The sequence below is a fragment of the Tachyglossus aculeatus genome, chromosome 1 (genome assembly GCF_015852505.1).
Source record: "Tachyglossus aculeatus isolate mTacAcu1 chromosome 1, mTacAcu1.pri, whole genome shotgun sequence".
NCBI classification, from domain to species: Eukaryota; Metazoa; Chordata; class Mammalia; order Monotremata; family Tachyglossidae; genus Tachyglossus; species Tachyglossus aculeatus.
The window spans coordinates 67,549,282-67,569,509 of record NC_052066.1 but is presented as its reverse complement, the minus strand read 5'-3'; the positions used below and the strand labels follow the sequence as shown (position 1 = coordinate 67,569,509).

The 20,228-nt window shown below is 54.8% G+C and overlaps 1 protein-coding gene and 1 long non-coding RNA gene across 5 annotated transcripts; one reads left to right on the top strand and one right to left on the bottom strand.

The window, feature by feature from the left end:
- The first annotated feature begins 1,328 nt into the window (after nucleotides 1-1,328).
- Nucleotides 1,329-20,198, top strand: FAM131A (family with sequence similarity 131 member A). Of its 4 annotated transcripts, XM_038747383.1 has the most exons (8): nucleotides 1,329-1,419; nucleotides 5,648-5,708; nucleotides 6,701-6,816; nucleotides 7,435-7,577; nucleotides 14,586-14,679; nucleotides 15,717-15,899; nucleotides 16,096-16,224; nucleotides 18,601-20,198. In XM_038747383.1, exons 5-8 carry the CDS (start codon nucleotides 14,610-14,612, stop codon nucleotides 19,071-19,073), a joined length of 855 nt encoding a protein of 284 aa, XP_038603311.1. In that variant the 5' UTR covers nucleotides 1,329-1,419; nucleotides 5,648-5,708; nucleotides 6,701-6,816; nucleotides 7,435-7,577; nucleotides 14,586-14,609; the 3' UTR covers nucleotides 19,074-20,198. The 4 variants fall into 4 exon arrangements, with proteins under 4 accessions (XP_038603311.1, XP_038603327.1, XP_038603304.1 ...); XM_038747399.1 differs by lacking the exon at nucleotides 6,701-6,816; XM_038747391.1 differs by lacking the exons at nucleotides 1,329-1,419; nucleotides 5,648-5,708 and adding an exon at nucleotides 5,979-6,090.
- On the bottom strand, nucleotides 5,542-7,564 carry LOC119928898. The gene is made up of 2 exons (XR_005451108.1): nucleotides 7,451-7,564; nucleotides 5,542-5,996 (listed from the first exon to the last, which is right to left on the bottom strand). It is a non-coding gene; the product is annotated as an uncharacterized LOC119928898 (long non-coding RNA).
- Nucleotides 20,199-20,228: the final 30 nt, after the last annotated feature.

The following is a 20,228-nucleotide window of genomic DNA, read 5'->3' as shown; positions in this document are numbered from 1 at the left end:
GTGGGTTCAAATCCCGCCTCTGCCGATTGTCAGCTGTGTGACTTGGGGCAAGTCACTTCTCTGGGCCTCAGTTCCCGCCTCTGTCAATCAATCGTATTTATTGAGCGCTTACTGTCCAGAGCACTGGACTAAGCGCTTGGGAAGGACAAGTTGGTGACATATAGAGACGGTCCCTACCCACCCAACAGTGGGCTCACAGTCTAGAAGACTGTCATGGGGGGATGAAGACTGTCAGCCCCCTGTGGGACCACCGGATCACCTTGTAACCTCCCCAGCGCTTAGAACGGTGGTTGGCATATAGTAAGTGCTTAATAAATGCCATTATTATTAGTATGGGGGGTGGTGTTTCAAGGCCTATCGCTGAGGTGAAAGGGGCGGGCCGCTCGTTCGCTGAGGTAAAAGGGGCGGGGGGCGGGCCGCTCGCTCGCTGAGGGAAAAGGGGCGGGGGGCGGGCCGCTCGCTCGCTGAGGTAAAGGGAGCAGGGGGCGGGCCCCTCGTGAGGTAAAAGGGGCGGGGGCGGGCCCCTCGTTGAGGGAAAAGGAGCGGGGGGCGGGCTGCTAGCTGAGGTAAAAGGGGCGGGGGGCGGGCCGCTGGCTGAGGGAAAAGGGGCGGGGGGCGGGCCGCTCGCTCCCTGAGGGAAAAGGGGCGGGGGGCGGGCCCCTCGTGAGGTAAAAGGGGCGGGGGGCGGGCCTTTCGTTGAGGTAAAAGGGGCGGGGGGCGGGCCCCTCGCTGAGGGAAAAGGGGCGGGGGGCGGGCCGCTCGTCGAGGTAAAAGGGGCGGGGGGCGGGCCGCTCGTTGAGGTAAAAGGGGCGGGGGGCGGGCCGCTCGCTGAAGGAAAAGGGGCGGGGGGCGGGCCTCTCTCTCGCTGAGGGAAAAGGGGCGGGGGGCGGGCCCCTCGCTGAGGTGAAAGGGGCGGGGGGCGGGCCGCTCGTTGAGGGAAAAGGGGCGGGGGGCGGGCCTCTCGCTCGCTGAGGGAAAAGGGGCGGGGGGCGGGCCCCTCGCTGAGGTGAAAGCGCTTAGTACAGTGCTCTGCACATAGTAAGCGCTCAATAAATACGATTGATTGAAAGGGGCGGGGGGCCGGCCCCTCACTGAGGGAAAAGGGGCGGGGGGCGGGCCGCTCGCTGAGGGAAAAGGGGCGGGGGGCGGGCCGCTAGTTGAGGTAAAAGGGGCGGGGGCGGGCCCCTCGGTCGCTGAGGGAAAAGGGGCGGGCCCCTGGCCTCAGAAGGGGGAGGGGCGTGGAGCCCCGCCCGGCCCCCCCCGCCCGGTGACGTCAGCGCGGTGAGGTCAGCGCGCCGCCCGGGCCAGCAGCGCGGCCAAGGCGATGGCCTCGAGCGCCGGCTGAGGCCGGTCCGGTCCGGTCCGGTCCGGTCCCCCCCCCGCCGGCCATGGGCTGCATCGGCTCCCGGAGCCCCGCAGGTAAGCAACGGGGAACACCCCCGGAATGCCCGCCCTCCGCCCATCCGCCAAGCTAACTCTCTTCCTCCCTTCAAAGCCCTCCTGAGGGCTCACCTCCTCCAGGAGGCCTTCCCACACTCAGCCCCCTCCTTCCCCTCCCCATCCCCCCCGCCTTACCTCCTTCCCCTCCCCACAGCATCTGTATATATGTTTGTATGTATTTATTACTCTATTTTATTGGTACGTATTTGTTCTATTTATTTCATTTTGTTAATATGTTTGGTTTTGTTGCCTGTCTCCCCCTTCTAGGCTGTGAGCCCGCTGGTTGGGTAGGGACCGTCTCTAAGATGTCGCCAACTTGGACTTCCCAAGCGCTTAGTACAGTGCTCTGCACACAGTAAGCGCTCAATAAATACGATTGATGATGATGATGAGTAAATACGACAGAATGAATGAATGTATAGGTGTTTGTACAGATTTATTACTCTATTTCATTTGTACATATTCTATTTATTTTATTTTGCTAATATGTTTTGTTCCCTATCTCCCCCTTCTAGACTGTGAGCCCTCATATTTATTACTCTATTACATTTGTACATATTTATTCCATTTATTTTATTTTGTTAATGTTTTGTTTTGTTCTCTATCTCTCCCTTCTAGATTGTGAGCCCGCTGTTTATTTTATTTTGCTAATATGTTTTGTTCCCTATCTCCCCCTTCTAGACTATGAGCCCTCATATTTATTACTCTATTACATTTGTACATATTTATTCCATTTATTTTATTTTGCTACTATGTTTTGTTTTGTTCTCTATCTCCCCCTTCTAGACTGTGAGCCCACCGTTGGGTAGGGACCGTCTCTATGTGTTGCCGACTTGTTCTTCCCAAGCGCTTAGTCCAGTGCTCTGTACACAGTAACTGCTCAATAAATGTGATTGAATGGATGAATGAATGTATAGATGTTTGTACATATTTATTACTCTTTCATTTGTACATGTTTATTCTATTTATTTTATTTTGCTAGTATGTTTTGTTTTGTTGTCTGTCTCCCCCTTCTAGACTGTGAGCCCGCTGTTGGGTAGGGACCGTCTCTATCTGTTGCCAACTTGCCCTTCCCAAGCGCTCAGTCCAGTGCTGTGCACACAGTAAGTGCTCAATAAATACGATTGAATGGATGAATGAATGTACAGATGTTTGAACATATTTATTACTCTATTTTTTTGGTACATATTTATTCTACTTATTTTATTTTGCTAATATGTCTTGTTCTCTATCTCCCCCTTCTAGACTGTGAGCCCGCATATTGATTACTCTATTTCATTTGTACATATTTATTCTATTTATTTTATTTTGTTAATATGTTTTGTTTTGTTCTCTGCCTCCCCCTTTTAGACTGTGAGCCCGCTGTTGGGTAGGGACTGTCTCTATATGTTGCCAACTTGGACTTCCCAAGCGCTTGGTCCGGTGCTCTGCACACAGTAAGCGCTCAATAAATACGACTGAATGAATGAATGGACTGTGAGCCCACTGTTGGGTAGGGACCGTCTCTAGATGTTGCCAACTTGTACTTCCCAAGCGCTTAGTCTGGTGCTCTGCACACAGTAAGCGCTCAATAAATACGATTGAATGAATGACTGGACTGTGAGTCCACTGTTAGGTATGGACCGTCTCTATATGTTACCGACTTGGACTTCCCAAGCGCTTAGTCCGGTGCTCTGCACACAGTAAGCGCTCAATAAATATGATTGAATGAATGAATTAATGACCCCCGGAAGGCCGTCCGGCCCGCAGGCAGCAGCCGGGGGGTGACGGGTAGGGGACAACCTGGGCCCCCCGAGGAACCAGTGGCATGGCAGCGGCAGGGCTCTTCACTTCCCATGACCGGTGATGTCATGGGACATTCCGTTAGGGGCTCTGGATCGACCCTAAATTCATTCATTCAGTCGTATTTATTGAGCGCTTACTGTGTGCAGAGCGCTGGACTAAGCGCTTGGGAAGGACAAGTCGGCCACGTACAGAGATAGTCCTTACCCAACAGCGGGCTCACAGTCTAGAAGGGGGAGAAAGACAACAAAACATATTAATAAAATAGAATAAGTATGTATAAGTAAAATAAATAGAGTAATAAATATGTACAAACATATATACAGGTGCAGTGGGGAGGGGAAGGAGGTTCATTCATTCATTCAATCATATTGAGCACTTACTGTGCGCAGAGCACTGGACTAAGCGCTTGGAAAGGACAAGTCGGCCACATACAGAGACGGTCCCTCCCCAATTACGGGCTCACAGTCTAGAAGGGGGAGAGAAGCAACAAAACAAAACATGTGGACAGGTGTCAAGTCGTCAGAATAAATAGAAATAAAGCTAGATGCATATCATTAACAAAATATGTATGTATGTCCTTTATATATGTATATATGTTTGTACGTATTTATTACTCTATATATTTGTACATATTTATTCTAGTTGTTAATATGCTTTGTTTTGTTGTCTATCTCCCCCTTCTAGACTGTGAGCCTGCTGTTGGGTAGGGACCGTCTCTGTATGTTGCCAACTTGGACTTCCCAAACGCTTAGTACAGTGCTCTGCACACAGTAAGCGCTCAATAAATATGATTGAATGAATGAATGAAATAGAATAGAAAATATGTACTGTACAAGTAAAATAAATAGAGTAATAGATCTGTACAAACATGTATATACAGGTGCTGTGGGGAGGGGAAGGCGGAGAAGACAAAGGGGGCTCAGTCTGGGAAGGCCTCCTGGAGGAGGTGAGCTCGAGATCCCCAGCTGGCCTAGACTGTGAGCCCGCTGTTGGGTAGGGACCGTCTCTATATGTTGCCAACTTGTACTTCCCAAGCGCTTAGTCCAGTGCTCTGCACACAGAAAGCGCTCAATAAATACGAATGAATGAGGCTGGACCCCTCCCACCCCCACGGGTCTGGAATACGGGTTTGTCATCCCCTGGTCGTGTTTCTCGGATCCGGCTTCACTGTGAGCCCGCTGTTGGGTAGGGACCGTCTCTATATGTTGCCAAATTGTACTTCCCAAGCGCTTAGTACGGTGCTCTGCACACAGTAAGCGCTCAATAAATACGATTGAATGACTGAATGAATCCTCCCTGCTCCCTCTTCTACCCCCCTTCGTCGTCGTCAACAGCAGTTATCGAGCCTGCTGTAGGTAGGACCCTCCATGGGGTGCTTGGGCCCAGTCTGTCCCATCCCCACCCACGCCCACCCCCTACTTGCGCTCTTGGGCGGGCACCACGGCGGCGTCCTACGAAGGCGGGGGTTCGTTAGCCAGCTCCCATTCAGCCTCCGCAACGGGCAGCTTGGCCGCTTCCTCCGTTTAGTTAGTTAGGGGATTTGATGTGGAGGGGAGGGAGGGGGCCCCACCCACCCCCTGAAATGCAGGTTCGGCAGCCCCCGTTGGCATAATGGGCCGTGAGGGGGTAAACTTTCAGCCCTGATACAAACCTTCTCATGGAGCTCACCTGTAGTTCAGGGTTCACGGTCCCTGAAGGTCTCAAACAAACCCCTAGTTCCTTCTGATCTCAAGAGGCTCGAGACCCCCTAGCCCCCAGGGGTGTGGGGACATGCTGGCACCTGTAATCCCCACGGATGCTGATGTATGTCGGGAAATAAAACTCCCTCGAGTCACGATACTTAGGGGCTCTGCAGAACCTATAGCCACTTATGCATTTTAGGACAGTCCTCGGGTCTTGGGGGGACACACCGTGTTCATCAGCCCAAGGCCACGGAGAGACATCGAGATCCCACTAGCCTGAGTGCAGGCAGGAATCTCATCTTAATAGGCCCCAGACGAGGGCGGAACCTGAAGCCATATGGGTCACCTCCGTGGAGCACGGCGACACTTGTAGCTGTCAAGTGCCCGCTGGGATCCAGAGTCCCATTACACGGTGAAATTGGAAGCAGCCCTGGGTCACGCTGGGATGTGGTTTTTCCACGTGGGACGGGGCCGTGCGATTCCCGTGTGATTCTCGGTGAGACGAAGAAGCTGCCAGCTGAACTTTGGGATGCTCTGAACCGTGACCCTGCTGAAGCTACCTCTTGTCTCTGGGGCAGTTCTCCTACTTGAAAAAAAAAAAACCACACAAACATTTTCTCCTTGCAGCTGAGTGAGGATTTTGGGGGCTCCAGGGTCAGCCAGTGCCCTGAATTCCAATTTAGTTGCAGCAAGGGGGAGAGGGATGGGATGTAACCTTCTGTCTTCCTTCTGGTTGTTAGCAATTCTGGGGACCACCGTCTGTCTGAGGCTCAGGGACAGAGACTGCTGCTCCTACTAAAGGTCAGTTACGATATGCTCTGCCTGTTGGCACCGCCCAGGGGAGTAGAGCCCCAGGGAGCGCAGTTTCTGCGCCTTGCATCTCTTCGCGTCCCCGTTGGCCCTGCTGCAGGGTGTCTTCATGTGGCTGAGCAGAAGCCGAGGTAGGAAGGGGGGAGTGCCCCAAGATCTGAAGCCAAAGGAGGCACGGAAACGGAACCGGGAGCCAAGCCCACGCGATTCTTGGCTTCTGGTTCTCGGAGTCCATCTTGAACAGTCTGGCTTGGATTTCTATGTGGGGACCGAATGTCTCTGAAAAGGGAAATGTGAGGAAAGAGGAGAATCGGGAGATGTCTCAACCAAAATGACGGAGGCAAGAGGAGGGAACGTGGATGTGTTTTGAGAGGTGAGGGGGCGCTGGGTAGAGCGGGGGTCACGGTGGAGAAAAGATATTTCGGGTCCAGCGTTGCCAACTGGCTAGACTGGTGATGTGGCCTAGTGGAAAGAGCGTGGACCTGGGTTCTAATTCCAGCTCTGCCACTTTTCTGCTGCGTGACCTTGATCAAGTCACTTAACTTCTCCGTGCCTCAGTTACCTCATCTGGAACATGGGGGCTAAGAATGTGAGCCCTATCTGAGACAGGGACTGGGTCTAACCCGATTAACTCGTATCTACCCCGGCGCTTAATGCAGTGCCCGGCATAGAGTAAAACATAAAAAAATACCATAAAAAAAGCGACTAGGGGACAGAATTAAGGAGGGAGGGGCTGTGCAGGGTCTTAGAGAAAGACAGAAGAGGCTACGCTCTGTACTGAGCCAAGACCTAAAGAGGAGGGGACAGGGACAGTGATGTTTGTACAAGTCCGACTTGTCCTTCCCAAGCGCTTAGTACAGTGTTCTGCACACAGTAAGTGCTCAATAAATACGACTGAATGAATGAATGTGTGGTGGACGAATGTGACAGGCTGGGGATATAGTGGCAGAAGAGAAAGCCGGGAAGGAAATGTTTCCCGACAGGATCGTGGAGGCCAACGGGATGAGGGGGTGAGATCAGAAGCAGGATTAAAGAGTTTGAGATTCATCCTGCTGAAGTATCCAGGATCAGAGGTCCGAGAACCACCCGGAGACCCAAGGTGGGAGAAAAGTCAGACGTCTGACCCGGAGTCGGGGGTGGGTGGGTGGCGGGGGACGGAGGATCCCGAGACGGGAGAGGTCCGGGTGGATTCCGATTTTGCGGGACAAGGGATCCAGGCTGGGTCCGTTGGTGGGCTGAGGTCTTTTGGGATGGAGATGCTCCAGGCCCTCCTGTGCCTCGGATTTTGGGACAGAGATGACGATGATGGTAATGACGATGGCATTTGTTAAGCGCTTACTATGTGCAAAGCACTGTTCTAAGCGCCGGGTGGATACAAGGTGATCAGGTTGTCCCACGCGGGGCTCACAGTCTTAACCCCCGTTTTACAGAGGCGGTAACTGAGGCTCGGAGAAGTTAAGTGCCCTGCACACAGTAAGCGCTCAATAAATACGATTGATTGATTGATTAAGTGACTTGCCCAAGGTCACATGGCAGACATGTGGAAGAGGCGGGATTAGAACCCACGACCTCTGACTCCCAAGCCCGTGGGACGGTCGGGGCCGTGGAGACAGAAGGGGATTTGGGAGGGGAGGATCCCAGCTGAACAGACTGTTCCTCCTTCTCCTCCTCCTCCTTTTCCTCCTCCTCCCCCCCCCCCCCCCCCACCCCGCTGCAGTGTTCGCGGATCCCACCTGGCGTGTGGAGTGGATCGAGCTGCCCCGTGGCCGGGCCCTGACCCCCGTGGGAGCGGCGAGGACCCTGCTGGGCTGGAGCCACCCCTTCCGCCTGCCCTCCTTGGACAGTCAGGACTCGCTCGAGGTGCCGCAGGAGTCGGGGGCGGGGAGGGGAGGAGGGGACGGGGGGGGGGCGGGGGGCCCGGACGGGACCCTTCCTCCCGGTTGGAGGGATGGCAGCCGCCCCAGGACTCCCCCCCTAACCCCGTCGGAAACCCCTGTACCTCACGGGGTGGGGGGGGGGGGGCTCCTCGGTGGGCCCGGGGCCCGGCCGCCGGCGGGGCTGACGTAAACGCATCCCAGGCCGTATCCTGGGAGACCCCGTTCCATGGTGATGGGTTGCCATGGAAACGTACACCCTGGCGCCGGGCCGCGGCCGCAGCTGCGCGGAGCCGCCCGCCCACTTTCCGTGGGCGTGGCCTTTCTCCCTTCGCCCCGCCCCCTCCCTCTCGGCCAGAGTCTATTGGGCCGTCGGAACCTTCGCGCCGTCCGTGTGGGCGTGGCCTTTCTCCCTTTCATTCATTCAATCGTATTTATTGAGCATTTACTGTGTATAGAGCACCGGACTAAGCGCTTGGGAAGTACAAGTTGGCAACGTAGAGAGACGGTCCCTACCCAACAGCGGGATTACAGTCTAGAAGAGGGTCCCTTAGCTCCGCCCACTCCCCGGCCACGCCCCTACGGGCGCGGTCTTTCTCCCTAAGCCCCACCCCTTGGACCAGGCCACGCCCCCGCTGGAGCCTATTGGACCAATGAAACCCTTGTTCCATGTGGGCGTGACCTTTCTCCCTTAGCCCCTCCCACTCCGCCCGGGCCACGCCCCATCTCCCGGCCGGAAGCTATTGGGCCGTTGAAACCTGCGTGCATCCCTGTGGGCGTGGCATTTCTCCCTAAGCCCCGCCCCTGGCCGGAGCCTATTGGGCCGTTGAAACCCCAGTGCCGTGTATGTGTGGGCGTGGCTTTTCACCCTTAGCCCCGCCCACTCCGCCTGGACCACGCCCCCTCACCCGACTGCGTGCGCTCCCCTATGGTGCGGTCTTTCTGCTTAAGCCCCTCCCCTCGGGCCAGGCCACGCCCCGTCGGAGCCTATTGGGCCGTTGAAATCTTTGAGGTGCCCGTGTGGGCGTGGCCCTTCTCCCGTAGCCCCGCCCACTCCGTCCGGGCCACGCCCCCTCTCCCGGCCGGAGCCTATTGGGCCGTTGAAACCTGCGTGCGTCCCTGTGGGCGTGGCATTTCTCCCTAAGCCCCGCCCCTGGCCGGAGCCTATTGGGCTGGTGAAACCCTCGTGACGCCCATAATAATAATAATAATGGCATTTGTTAAGCGCTTACTATGTGCAGAACACTGTTCTAAGCGCTGGGGGGGATACAAGGTGATCAAGTTGTCCCACGTGGGGCTCCCAGTCTTAATCCCCATTTTACAGATGAGGTAACTGAGGCTCAGAGAAGTTAAGTGACTTGCCCAAGGTCACACAGCAGACATGTGGTGGAGTCGGGATTCGAACCCATGACCCCTGACTCCAAAGCCCGTGCTCTTTCCATTGAGCCACAATGCTTCTCATAAGGACGTGGCCTTTCTCCCTAAGCACCCCCTCGGGCCAGGCCACTCTCCCGGCCGGAGCCTATTGGGCCGTTGAAACCCTCGTGATGCCCCATAAGGGCGTGGCCTTTTCTCCCTTAGCCCCGCCCACTCCGCCAGGGCCACACCCCTCTCTCCAGACGTTGGCGTCCATATGGGCGTGGCCTTTTATCCCTAAATCCCGCCCCTCGTTCCAGGCCACGCCCCCGCTGGAGCCTACGGGGCCGTCGAAACCCTCGCACCGCCCGTGTGGGTGTGGCCTTTCTCATTTATTCCCACCCACTCCATCCGGGCCACGCCCCCTCTCCCCGGCTGGAGCCTATTGGGCCGTTGAAATCCTCCGTGTGGGTGTGGCCTTTCTCCCTAAGCCCCACCCCTGGCTGGAGCCTATTGGGCTGTTGAAACCCTAGGGCGTGGCCTTTTCACCATTAGCTCCGCCCACTCTGTCCGGGCCACGCCCCCTCTCCCCGGACGCACGCACCCCTTGTGGGCGTGGCCTTTCTCCCTAAACCCCACCCCTCGGGCCAGGCCACGCCCCCGACCGGAGCCTATTGGGCCGGTGAAACCCTCGTGATGCCCCATAAGGGCGTGGCCTCTCACCCTTAGCCCCGCCCCCTCCATCCGGGCCACGCCCCCTTTCTCCCGGCAGGAGCCTATTGGACCGTTGAAACCCGTGTGTGTCCCTGTGGGCGTGGCCTGTATCCTTAAGCCCCGCCCCCGGCCGCAGCCTATTGGACCGTTGAAACCCTCGTGATGTCCCCATGGGCGTGGTTTCTCCCTTAGCCCCGCCCTCTTCACCCCAAGCCCCACCCCCTCCCTACTGGCTGCAGCCTATTGGGCCGTTGAAACCCTCGTGACGTCAGTGTGGGCGTGGCCTTTCCCCTTAGCCCCGCCCTCATTCAATCATTCATTCAATCGTATCTATTGAGCGCCTACTGTGTGCAGAGCACTGGACTAAGCGCTTGGGAAGTACAAGTTGGTAACATCTAGAGACGGTCCCTACCCAACAGCGGGCTCACAGTCCATTCATTCATTCAATCGTATGTATTGAGCGCTTGCTGTGTGCAGAGCACTGGACTAAGCGCTTCTGTAGGACAAGTTGGCAACATATAGAGACGGTCCCTACCCAACAGCGGGCTCACAGTCTATTCATTCATTCATTCAGTCGTATTTATTGAGCACTTACTGTGTGCAGAGCACTGGACTAAGCACTTGGGAAGTGCAAGTCGGCAACATATAGAGACGGTCCCTACCCAACAACAGGCTCACACCCTTCCCGATGCCCGTAGCCCTAATAATAATAATAATAATGGCATTTATTAAGCTCTTAGTATGTGAAAAGCACTGTTCTAAGTGCTGTGGAGGCTACAAGGTGATCGGTTGTCCCATGGGGGGCTCACAGTCTTAAGCCCCATTTTGCAGATGAGGTAACTGAGGCATAGAGAAGTTAAGTGACTTGCCCAAAGTCATGCAGCTGACAGTTGGCAGAGCTGGGATTTGAACCCATGACCTCTGACTCCAAAGTCCGTGCTCTTTTCCACTGAGCCACAATGCTTTTCTAATTTATTTATATTAACGTCTGTCTCCCACGTTCTGCCATAAGCTCCTTGTGGGCAGGGGAGGTGTTTATGGACACTCAGTTATTCATTCAATCATATTTATTGAGCGCTTACTCTGTGCAGAGCACTGTACTAAATGCTTGGGAGAGGACAGTAAAACAATAAACAGACACATTCCCTGCCTACAATGAGCCTACAGTCTAGAGACTCTGCTATATTGTGCTCTCCCAAGTGCTAAGTACAGTGTTCTGCACACAGTAAGCACTCACTAAATAAAATTGATTGATTTCTCTGACCAAACCATCTCAGTGGAAAGAGCACAGGCTTTGCTCAGGAGAAGCAGCGTGGCTCAGTGGAAAGAGCACGGGCTTTGGAGTCAGAGGTCAGGGGTTCGAATCCCGGCTCCGCCAAATGTCTGCTGTGTGACCTTGGGCAAGTCACTTAACTTCTCTGAGCCTCAGTTACCTCATCTGTGAAATGGGGATTGACTGTGAGTCCCATGTGGGACAACTTAATCACCTTGTATCCTCCCCAGCGCTTAGAACAGTGCTTTGCACATAGTAAGCGCTTAACAAATGCCATTAAAAGAAAAAAGAAAAAAAAAGGATGAAGACTGTGACAACCTGATCACCTTGTAACCTCCCCAGCGCTTAGAAGAGTGCTTTGCACATAGTAACCGCTTAATAAATGCCATCGTTATTATTATTTAATTCAGTCCTGACTTTCTGCCTTTGTTTTCCCTCCTCGGGTATGGACCATTGCCACTATCTGCCTAGCTAACAATTAAGGTTCTTCTTCTTATTAAGTACCTTTTAAAAAAGTGCTTGTACTCTGTGTTACGCACTGGGGTAGATACAAGATAACCAGATTGGACACTGTCCCCATCCCACACAGAATTTGCAATCTCAATCCATTTTTTAGAGGAGCCTGGCTTCCTAAGTGGAGTCCTGTAATAATAATAATCATCATCATTGTGGTATCTTAGAACAGTGCTTTGCACATAGTAAGCGCTTAATAAATGCTATCATTATTATTGATTGATTGATTGATTATTATGTGCCAGGCACTGCACTAAGCAAGATGCAAGATAATCGGAATGGACACAGTCCCTGTCCCACATAGTGCTCCCAATATCAATTCCCATTTTACAGATGAGGTAACCGAGGCACAGAGAAGTGAAGTGATTAGCCCAAGGTCACACAGCAGACAAGTACCACGCTGCTCCTCTCCCCCCTCTAGACTGTGAGCCCGACGTTGGGTTGGGACCGTCTTTATATGTTGCCGACTTGTACTTCCCAAGGGTATAGTCCAGTGCTCTGCACACAGTAAGCGCTCAATAAATACGATTGAATGAATGAATCTCGAGACCGTGAGCTTGCGGTAGGTAGGGAACGTGTTTGTCGTCGTGTTGTCCTCTCCCAAGAGCTCGGTACGGTGCTCTGCACACAGTGGGCTCTCAGTAAATACGATTGAACGAATATACCGTGTAGATCATGTGAACCTGATGATCAGGGCACCTGGGTTCTCTGTTGGGATTGATGGCCATTCTCTCCCCCCCAGTCGGACCCTGGTGAGGAAGTAGGGGTGCTGGGGGAGGCCTCACCCCCTTGGGCAGACGATCCCTGGGGACCGACCCCGTTCTTTCTCCCCCTCCCCAGTTGCTGGGCTCGGTTGGAGACTCCTGCAACTGTCAAAAGGGATTAAATTCCCAGCTGGGATCGGTCAGAAAGCATTTTGGGATTCTGCTGTTTTTCTGGAGGTTGGGTGGGGGTTGGCTTCATCTCCCCCGCCCCACCCAGACCCCCCCATTTAATAAACAATCCGGACTCAACCCTGTCAGCGCTCGGAACAGTGCTTGGCACATAGTAAGCACTTAAATACCATCAGTACAGTGCTCTGCACACAGTAAGCGCTCAATAAATACGACTGATTGATTGATTGATCTTCATCATCAAACCTTGAGGAGAAACTGGGCTATGGAGATTGGAGGGGGTGTCTACGACATGGCAGCAGATATAGGGCCCGGGAGTCAGAAGGGTCTGGGTTCTAGTCCCCCACTCTGTCACTCCTCTGGCTGGGTGACCTTGGGTAAGTCACTTCACTTCTCTGGGCCTCAGTGACCTCATCGGTAAAATGGGGGTTAATAATAATAATAATAATAATAATGATGGCATTCGTTAAGCACTTACTGTGGGCAAAGCACTGTTCTAAGCGCTGGGGAGGGTACAAGGTGATCAGGTTGTCCTACGGGGGGCTCACAGTCTTCATCCCCATTTTACAGATGAGGTAACTGAGGCACAGAGAAGTGAAGTGACTTGCCCAAGGTCACACAGCTGACAATTGGCAGAGCCGGGATTTGAACCCATGACCTCTGACTCGCAAGCCCGTGCTCCTTCCATTGAGCCACGCTGCTTCTCCGACTGAGAACAGCGTGTGGGACAGGGACTATGTCCAACCTGATTAGCTTGCATCAACTCCAGCGCTTAGTACAGTGCCTGGCACATAGTAGTGTGGCTCCTGGAAAGAGCACGGGCTTGGGAGCCGGAGGTCGTGGGTTCTAATCCCGACTCCCCCGCATGTCTAATTGTCAGCTGTGTGACTTTGGGCAAGTCATTTAACTTCTCTGTGCCTCAGTTCCCTCATCTGTAAAATGGAGATGAAGACTGTGAGCCCCCTGTGGGGCAACCTGATCACCTTGTATCCTCCCCAGCGCTTAGAACAGTGCTTTGCCCATAGTAAGTGCTTAATAAATGCCATTATTATTATTATAGTAAGCGCTTAACAAATACCATAAAGAAGAAGAGCTGGAATTAGAACTCAGGTCCTTCTGATTCCCGCGCCCATACTGTATCCACTAGGCCACAGTGCTTCTCTTCTTTCTCTTCACCCTCCACCCTTTCTTTTTTTTTAAAAAAATGATATCTGTTAAGCGTTTACTGTGTGCCAGGCACTAAACTAAGCACTGGGGTAAACGCAAGCTAATCAGATTGGACACAGTCCATGTCATCATCATCATCAATTGTATTTATTGAGCGCTTACTGGGTGCAGAGCACTGTACTAGGCGCTTGGGAAGTACAAGTTGGCAACATCTTAGAGATAGTCCCTACCCAACAGCGGGCTCACAGCCTAGAAGGGGGAGACAGACAAGAAAACAAAACATATTAACAAAATAAAATAAATAGAATAAATATGTACCACTAAAATAGAGTAATAAATACGTACAAACATATATACAGATGCTGTGGGGAGGGGAAGGAGGTAAGGCGGGGGGGGATGGGGAGAGGAAGGAGGGGGCTGAGTGCGGGAAGGCCTCCTGGAGGAGGTGAGCTCTCAGTAGGGCTTTGAAGGGAGGAAGAGAGCTCGCTTGATGAGGCTGTGCGGAGGGAGGGCATTCGGAGCTCACAATCATCTCCATTTTACAGATGAGGTAACTGAGGTACAGAGAAGTGGAGTGAATTGCCCAAGGTCACACAGCAGATAAGTGGTGGAGCCAAAACTAGAACCCAGCCAGGTCCCTCATTAATCCCAGGCCACTAGATATCCCTGCTTCTCACCCTTGCCTCTCTTTCGCACCCCTCTCTTCTCCCCCCACGCACACGTGCTCACACGTAGGTATCTCTTCCACTCAGAAGTCTTCCAGCCTCCCGGTTCTAGCCGGAGGGAGGAGAAAGATGAGGCTTCAGTCGCTTCTCAAGCTTGCTTTGGGAGTTTCCGTGTCCCCCCCCTGCTTCTGCCATACAGCAAGAAGGTTGGGGGGCTAGGTTTAGACACCTATGAAGCAGGTCAAGGATCAGGCAGTCTGTTAATGGTATTTATTGAAAGCTTACTGAGTGCAGGGCACTGTACTAAACGGCTGGGAGAGTACAGTGTAGCAGAGTCGGCAGTCACGTTCCCTTCCCACAAGGATGCTGCCCCGGGAGTAGATGATGCTGACCCCTCTGCTTGATTCCACCAGGTGAATGTTCGAGACACAGTCGAGATGCTGCCCAAGTCCCGGAGAGCACTAACCATCCAGGAGATTGCCGCGCTGGCCCGCTCCTCCCTGCATGGTATGCCAACTTAGTAATAGTAATAATAATAATGATAATTGTCCTGTAAAGTGTTTGCTACGTGCCAAGCATTGGGATAGATACCAGTCCCTGTCCCCCTTAGGGCTCACATTGTAAATTGGAGGGGGGAACAGGTATCGAATCCCCATTTTACAGCTGAGGAAACCGAGGCGCGGAGAAGCCGAGGGACTCCCCCGCAGCCTCACAGCGTGCCCGAGGTAGGGCTGGAGTTAGAACCCAGGTCCTCTGACTTTCAGGCCTGTGCTCTTTCCGCTAGGCCATGCTGCTTCTCAACCCCTCCACTCGCTCCCTCCTCGCTGCATCCCACAGCGGAGGGGTATAGCTCCCATTTTGGTCCCTCTGCTGTGGCAATTCTCTTTTTGAGCTGCCTGCCCTGAGATCTCTCTTCATCGATGGTATTTATTGAGCACATACAACGTGCAAAGCACTGTACTGAGTGCTTGGGAAATCAATCGTATTTATTGGGCGCTTACTGTGTGCAGAGCACTGTACTAAGCGCTTGGGAAGTACAAGTTGGCAACACATAGAGACAGTCCCTACCCAACAGTGGGCTCACAGTCTAAAAGAAAGTACAATATAGCAGAGCTAGCAGACATTTTCCCACAGCAAGCTCACTTGTCTTCTTTAAGCCAGTTCTCCTGGACTCTAATGGCCTCCCTGTACCAAAGTCCCCCTTACCGTTCATCCCTTTGGCCTGTTTTGTTTGTTTTTAATGGTATTTGTTAAGCCCTTACTAAGTGTCAGGCACCGCACCAAGTTTGGGTAGATACAGGACAGGTTGGACTTCGTCCATGCCCCACGTGGGGCTCCCAGATGTAATCCTCATTTTATGGATGAGGAAACTGAGGCACACTTACCCGGGGTCACACAGAACACAAGTGGCGGTGGTGGAATTAGGCTCCCAGGCCTATCTGTGGTCCCTCCACTGGGCCACGCTTCCTCTCAGCCCCTTTCCCCTTTCAGATCTCGCTTGGCTCGGTCCTGCCTCGTTAGTATCACCTTTCTTCTCCTCCCAGGAATTTCCCAGGTGGTGAAGGACCACGTGACGAAGCCCACGGCCATGGCCCAGGGCCGCGTTGCCCATCTCATCGAGTGGAAGGGCTGGAGCAAGCCCAGCGACTCTCCCGTCGCCCTTGAATCTGCCTTCTCCTCCTACTCAGACCTCAGTGAGGGGGAGCAGGAGGCCCGCTTTGCAGCAGGTGGGCCCCGCGGGAAGGAGGGGGGAGCCCGGTCTAAGGCGGAAATCGTGCCGTGGGGGTTCCCGTCCACCTCCCTCCTAAGTGGGGCCATCATCCTTCTGGACCTTTGCTGGTCTCCCATCCCGTGGTTTCTCCTCTTCCTCCTCCTCCCCTTCCCGTCTCTGTCCTCTTTGCCGATGGGTATTGTGGCCCCCAGGGGTGGCGGAGCAGTTTGCCATCGCGGAAGCTAAGCTGCGGGCGTGGTCCTCGATGGACGGTGAGGACTCCGCGGATGAATCCTACGACGAGGACTTTGCGGGAGAAGCGGACAGCCTTCCGCCTACAGGTGAGGGGAACACCGCTCTGCGACTCGCCTCCCTCCGGGAACTTTCTTCCCTCTCCTCCCTCCTCCACCCTCTGCCTCCAGGCAGTTCCGACAGCCTGCTCTGGAAACTGAGCTGCTTCCAGAGGGAAGGGTTCCCCTGGCCGTTGGAGGACAAGGGGCTGTGGATCAGAGGGTGAAGGGCAGTATTCAGGAAAATCCCGAGATCTCAGGAGGACTCGCGTCATTTCTTGGAGCTAGCTAGAGGAAGGAAAAATTTTTCCCAAGGCCAGGTAAGGCATCTGAGCCCAGCCCCAGTCATTCATTCATTCATTCACTCATTCAATCGTATTTATTGAGCGCTTACTGTGTGCAGAGCACTGTACTAAGCGCTTGGGAAGTACAAGTCGGCAACCTATAGAGACGGTCCCTACCCAGCAGCGGGCTCACAGTCTAGAAGGGGGAGACAGAGAACAAAACAAAACATATTAATAAAATAAAATAAATAGAATAAATATGTACAAATAAAATAGAGTAATAAATACGTACAAACATATATACAGGTGCTGTGGGGAGAGGAAGGAGGGGGCTCAGTGTGGGAAGGCCTCCTGGAGGAGGTGACCTCTCAGTAGGGCTTTGAAGGGAGGAAGAGAGCTAGCTTGGCGGATGTGCGGTGATCTCTCTAACCACTCCTCTCATATACTAATAACAATTATAATAGTAGTGGTATCAGTCAGGTGCTTACTCTATGCCAAGCGCTGTTCAGAGCACTGGGGTAGATAGCAGATAGCCAGGTCCCACATGCGGCTCGCACTCTAAGTAGGAGGGAGGAGAGGTATTGAATCCCCATTTTGTGGATGAGGGGACTGAGGCATAGAGGGATTAAAGTCATTTGCAGCAGTGCAGCAGCAGAGAAGCAGCGTGGCTCAGTGGAAAGAGCCCGGGCTTGGGAGTCAGAGGTCATGGGTTTGAATCCTGACTCCGCCACTTGTCAGCTCTGTGATTTTGGGCAAGTCACTTCACTTCTCTGTGCCTCAGAGACCTCATCTGTAAAACGGGGATTAAGACTGTGAGCCCTCCATGGGACAACCTGATCACCGTGTAACTTCTCCAGCGCTCAGAACAGTGCTTTGCACATAGTAAGCGCTTAATAAATGCCATTATTATTATTATTACTTGACCAAAGTCACCCAGGAGGCACCGGGGTTCAGATGACTCCCAGGCTCCTATTCTTTCCAGCAGGCCAGACTACGTCTTTCTGCCTTCTGTGGGGGCCCTGTCTCGTGAGCAGTGGGGCACGGGCCCGCCCGCCCTCGGCAGCCTGCTGTCATCAATCGTATTTATTGAGCGCTTACTGTGTGCAGAGCACCGTACTAAGCGCTTGGGAAGTACAAGTTGGCAACATATAGAGACAGTCCCTACCCAACAGTGGGCTCACAGTCTAAAAGGGGGAGACAGAGAACAAAACCAAACATACTAACAAAATAAAATAAATAGAATAGATAAGTACAAGTAAAATAAATAAATAGAGTAACAAATATGTACAAACATATATACATATATACAGGTGCTGTGGGGAAGGGAAGGAGGTAAGATGGAGGGGATGGAGAGGGGGACAAGGGGGAGAGGAAGGAAGGGGCTCAGTCTGGGAAGGCCTCCTGGAGGAGGTGAGCTCTCAGTAGGGCCTTGAAGGGAGGAGGAGAGCTAGCTTGGCGGATGGGCAGAGGGAGGGCATTCCAGGCCCTGGGGATGACGTGGGCCGGGGGTCGATGGCGGGACAGGCGAGAGCGAGGTACGGGGAGGAGATTAGCGGCAGAGGAGCGGAGAGTGCGGGCTGGGCTGGAGAAGGAGAGAAGGGAGGGGAGGTAGGAGAGGGCGAGGGGATGGACAGCCTTGAAGCCCAGGGGGAGGAGTTTCTGCCTGATGTGCAGAGTGATTGGTAGCCATTGGAGATTTTTGAGGAGGGGAGTAACATGCCCAGAGCGTTTCTGGACAAAGACAATCCGGGCAGCAGCATGAAGTATGGATTGAAGTGCTGTCTGTCTGTCTGTCTGTCCATCTGAGAGAGCTGAGCCGCAGTGCAGTGCAGTCACCCAGCTGAGGGCCCCCAGGCAAACAGGAGGACCTGCTGGGCCTGGCCTTGGCCATCCCCCTCTCAGCCGCGCATTCTCGTGCGGAATCCGACCTCCCCCCAGCTCTCGGACACCCCGGCAATCCCGACCGACGGGGCCTCGGAGTCCCCCCGCCAACCCTGTACGCCAGCCCATCGCCCGCCCCCGCTCTCCTCTTCGCCCTCCAGGTTGCGAGGGCGAAGAGGCGGGGGAAGCCGAGTAGGGCGGCCTTGGCGGGCGGGAACGGCGCTGACCGCTCCTCTGAAATTTCCTCCCTCTCCGCGCGCAGAGACGGCCGGGCAGCCGGCCCCGGGGCCCCACCTGCAGGACCTCCTCCTCCTCGGCCGGCGCTGCCCCCGGCCCGTGCGGCAGAGTTCCTGCGAGCCCGAGAGCGACTCCTCCCAGACCGTGTCCCCAGAGACCCTGTGCTCCAGCCTGTGCAGCCTGGAGGACGGGCTGCTGGGCTCCCCGGCCCGGCTGGCCCCCGAGCTGCTGAGCCAGGAGCTCCTCCTCTCCAAACTGCCCCCGAGCGGGGAAAGTGCCTTCCGGAGCCTGGGCCCGCTGGAGCGTCGGGACTCGCTCTACTCCGTGTCCTACACGGAGTCCTGCCTCACAGCCGCCGAGGACGAGGCCGCGTCCTGCAAGGACTGCCCCCTGCCACCCCCGCCCGCCGCCGGGAGCTGGGCGCTGCCCAGGAAGGCCTCCGACCTGGCCTCCTCGGGCGTGGTGTCCCTGGATGAGGACGAGCCCGAGGAGCAGTGACCGCCCCTTCCCCCCGGCTGGTGACGGGCACGCGTCCCCCCGGTCCACGGGACGGCGGAGCCACCCTGGGGGGACGCCCCCTCCTCCGTTGTCTGTTTTGCATGAAAGTGTTCGGAGAAGGAGGCGGGGGGGACCGTGGCTGGGGTGCGCATGTCTTGCCCCCACCCCTGGGCTTCGCCGGGGGCCGCCCGGCGCCCACTCTCCGGTCGTGATCGTCGTGTTCGTCAAACAAATGATGTCACACACGCCCTCTCCTCTCCCTCCCCAGAGACGGACGAGTCCCCTCCGGCCCCCTGCCCATCGGGGGGGGGGGGTGTTGCTGACCGGATGGGAATGAGACGGAGGGAAGGGGCCGCTGTCCCTCTTTACCCCGTGTCCTTTTCGGCCCTCGCGCCATCGCACTCCCCCACCTTCCCCCCGTCCACGTGGGCCCTGCCCCTTGGCCAAACCGGGCCCTGACCTTTGACCCCTGATTCAGGACTGGCCAAGTGACCCCCCCCCCCCCCTCCTCGGAGCCCCTGGAGTGTATGTGTGAGGGGGGAATCTCTCATTAAGGCGCATTTAGGCCGGGCTTGGTGGTCCGAGGGGTCATTTCATCCCCACCCTGTCTTCTCCAGATCGTTTTTCCTAAAACAATGGGATTTGGAGTGGAAATACGATTGAATGAATGAATGAATGAATTTCCTAAGGTGGGGGGGGGCGGTGAGAGGGCAAGGCCGAGAGCGCGTGCCCAACTCTCGCGGGACTGACCTGTTGGCGGCCGTTAGAGAAGGGGCGGGGCCGGCCTCCTCCTCCCATTGGCTGCCGGCCCTGGAGGGGGCGGGACCGGGCGGTGCTCTGCCGGTGAGTGGCGGGAGCCTCGACCAATCGCAGGTGAGTTTCTCGGTGGGCGGGGCCGCCGCCCTTCTCTTCCCTCCCCGTCGCTTGGGGCGCCGACTTGTGGCCGCGGGCGGTAAGAGCGCTCTGGGGGTGGGGTAAGGGTCAAAGGTGGATCACCGACGGGCACAGACATTCCAGACGCAGGAGGCTCATTACGTGTTTATTTTGTTCTACTATCGAATTTCTTTTTATTAAATTAATAGAAAAAAAAATCTCTGTAAATCTCTGTACATCCGGCAGCCCGGAGATCCCAGTCTAAACCCCTCCCAACCTCAG

Bases quoted from the DNA above. Each gene is read 5' to 3' on its own strand.
- FAM131A (XM_038747376.1), top strand. From the start codon at position 1,389: ATGGGCTGCATCGGCTCCCGGAGCCCCGCAG. The intron at 1,420-7,434 runs GTAAGCAACGGG...ACCCCGCTGCAG, and splicing joins CGGCTCCCGGAGCCCCGCAG to TGTTCGCGGATCCCACCTGG. The intron at 16,225-18,600 runs GTGAGGGGAACA...CTCCGCGCGCAG, and splicing joins GGACAGCCTTCCGCCTACAG to AGACGGCCGGGCAGCCGGCC.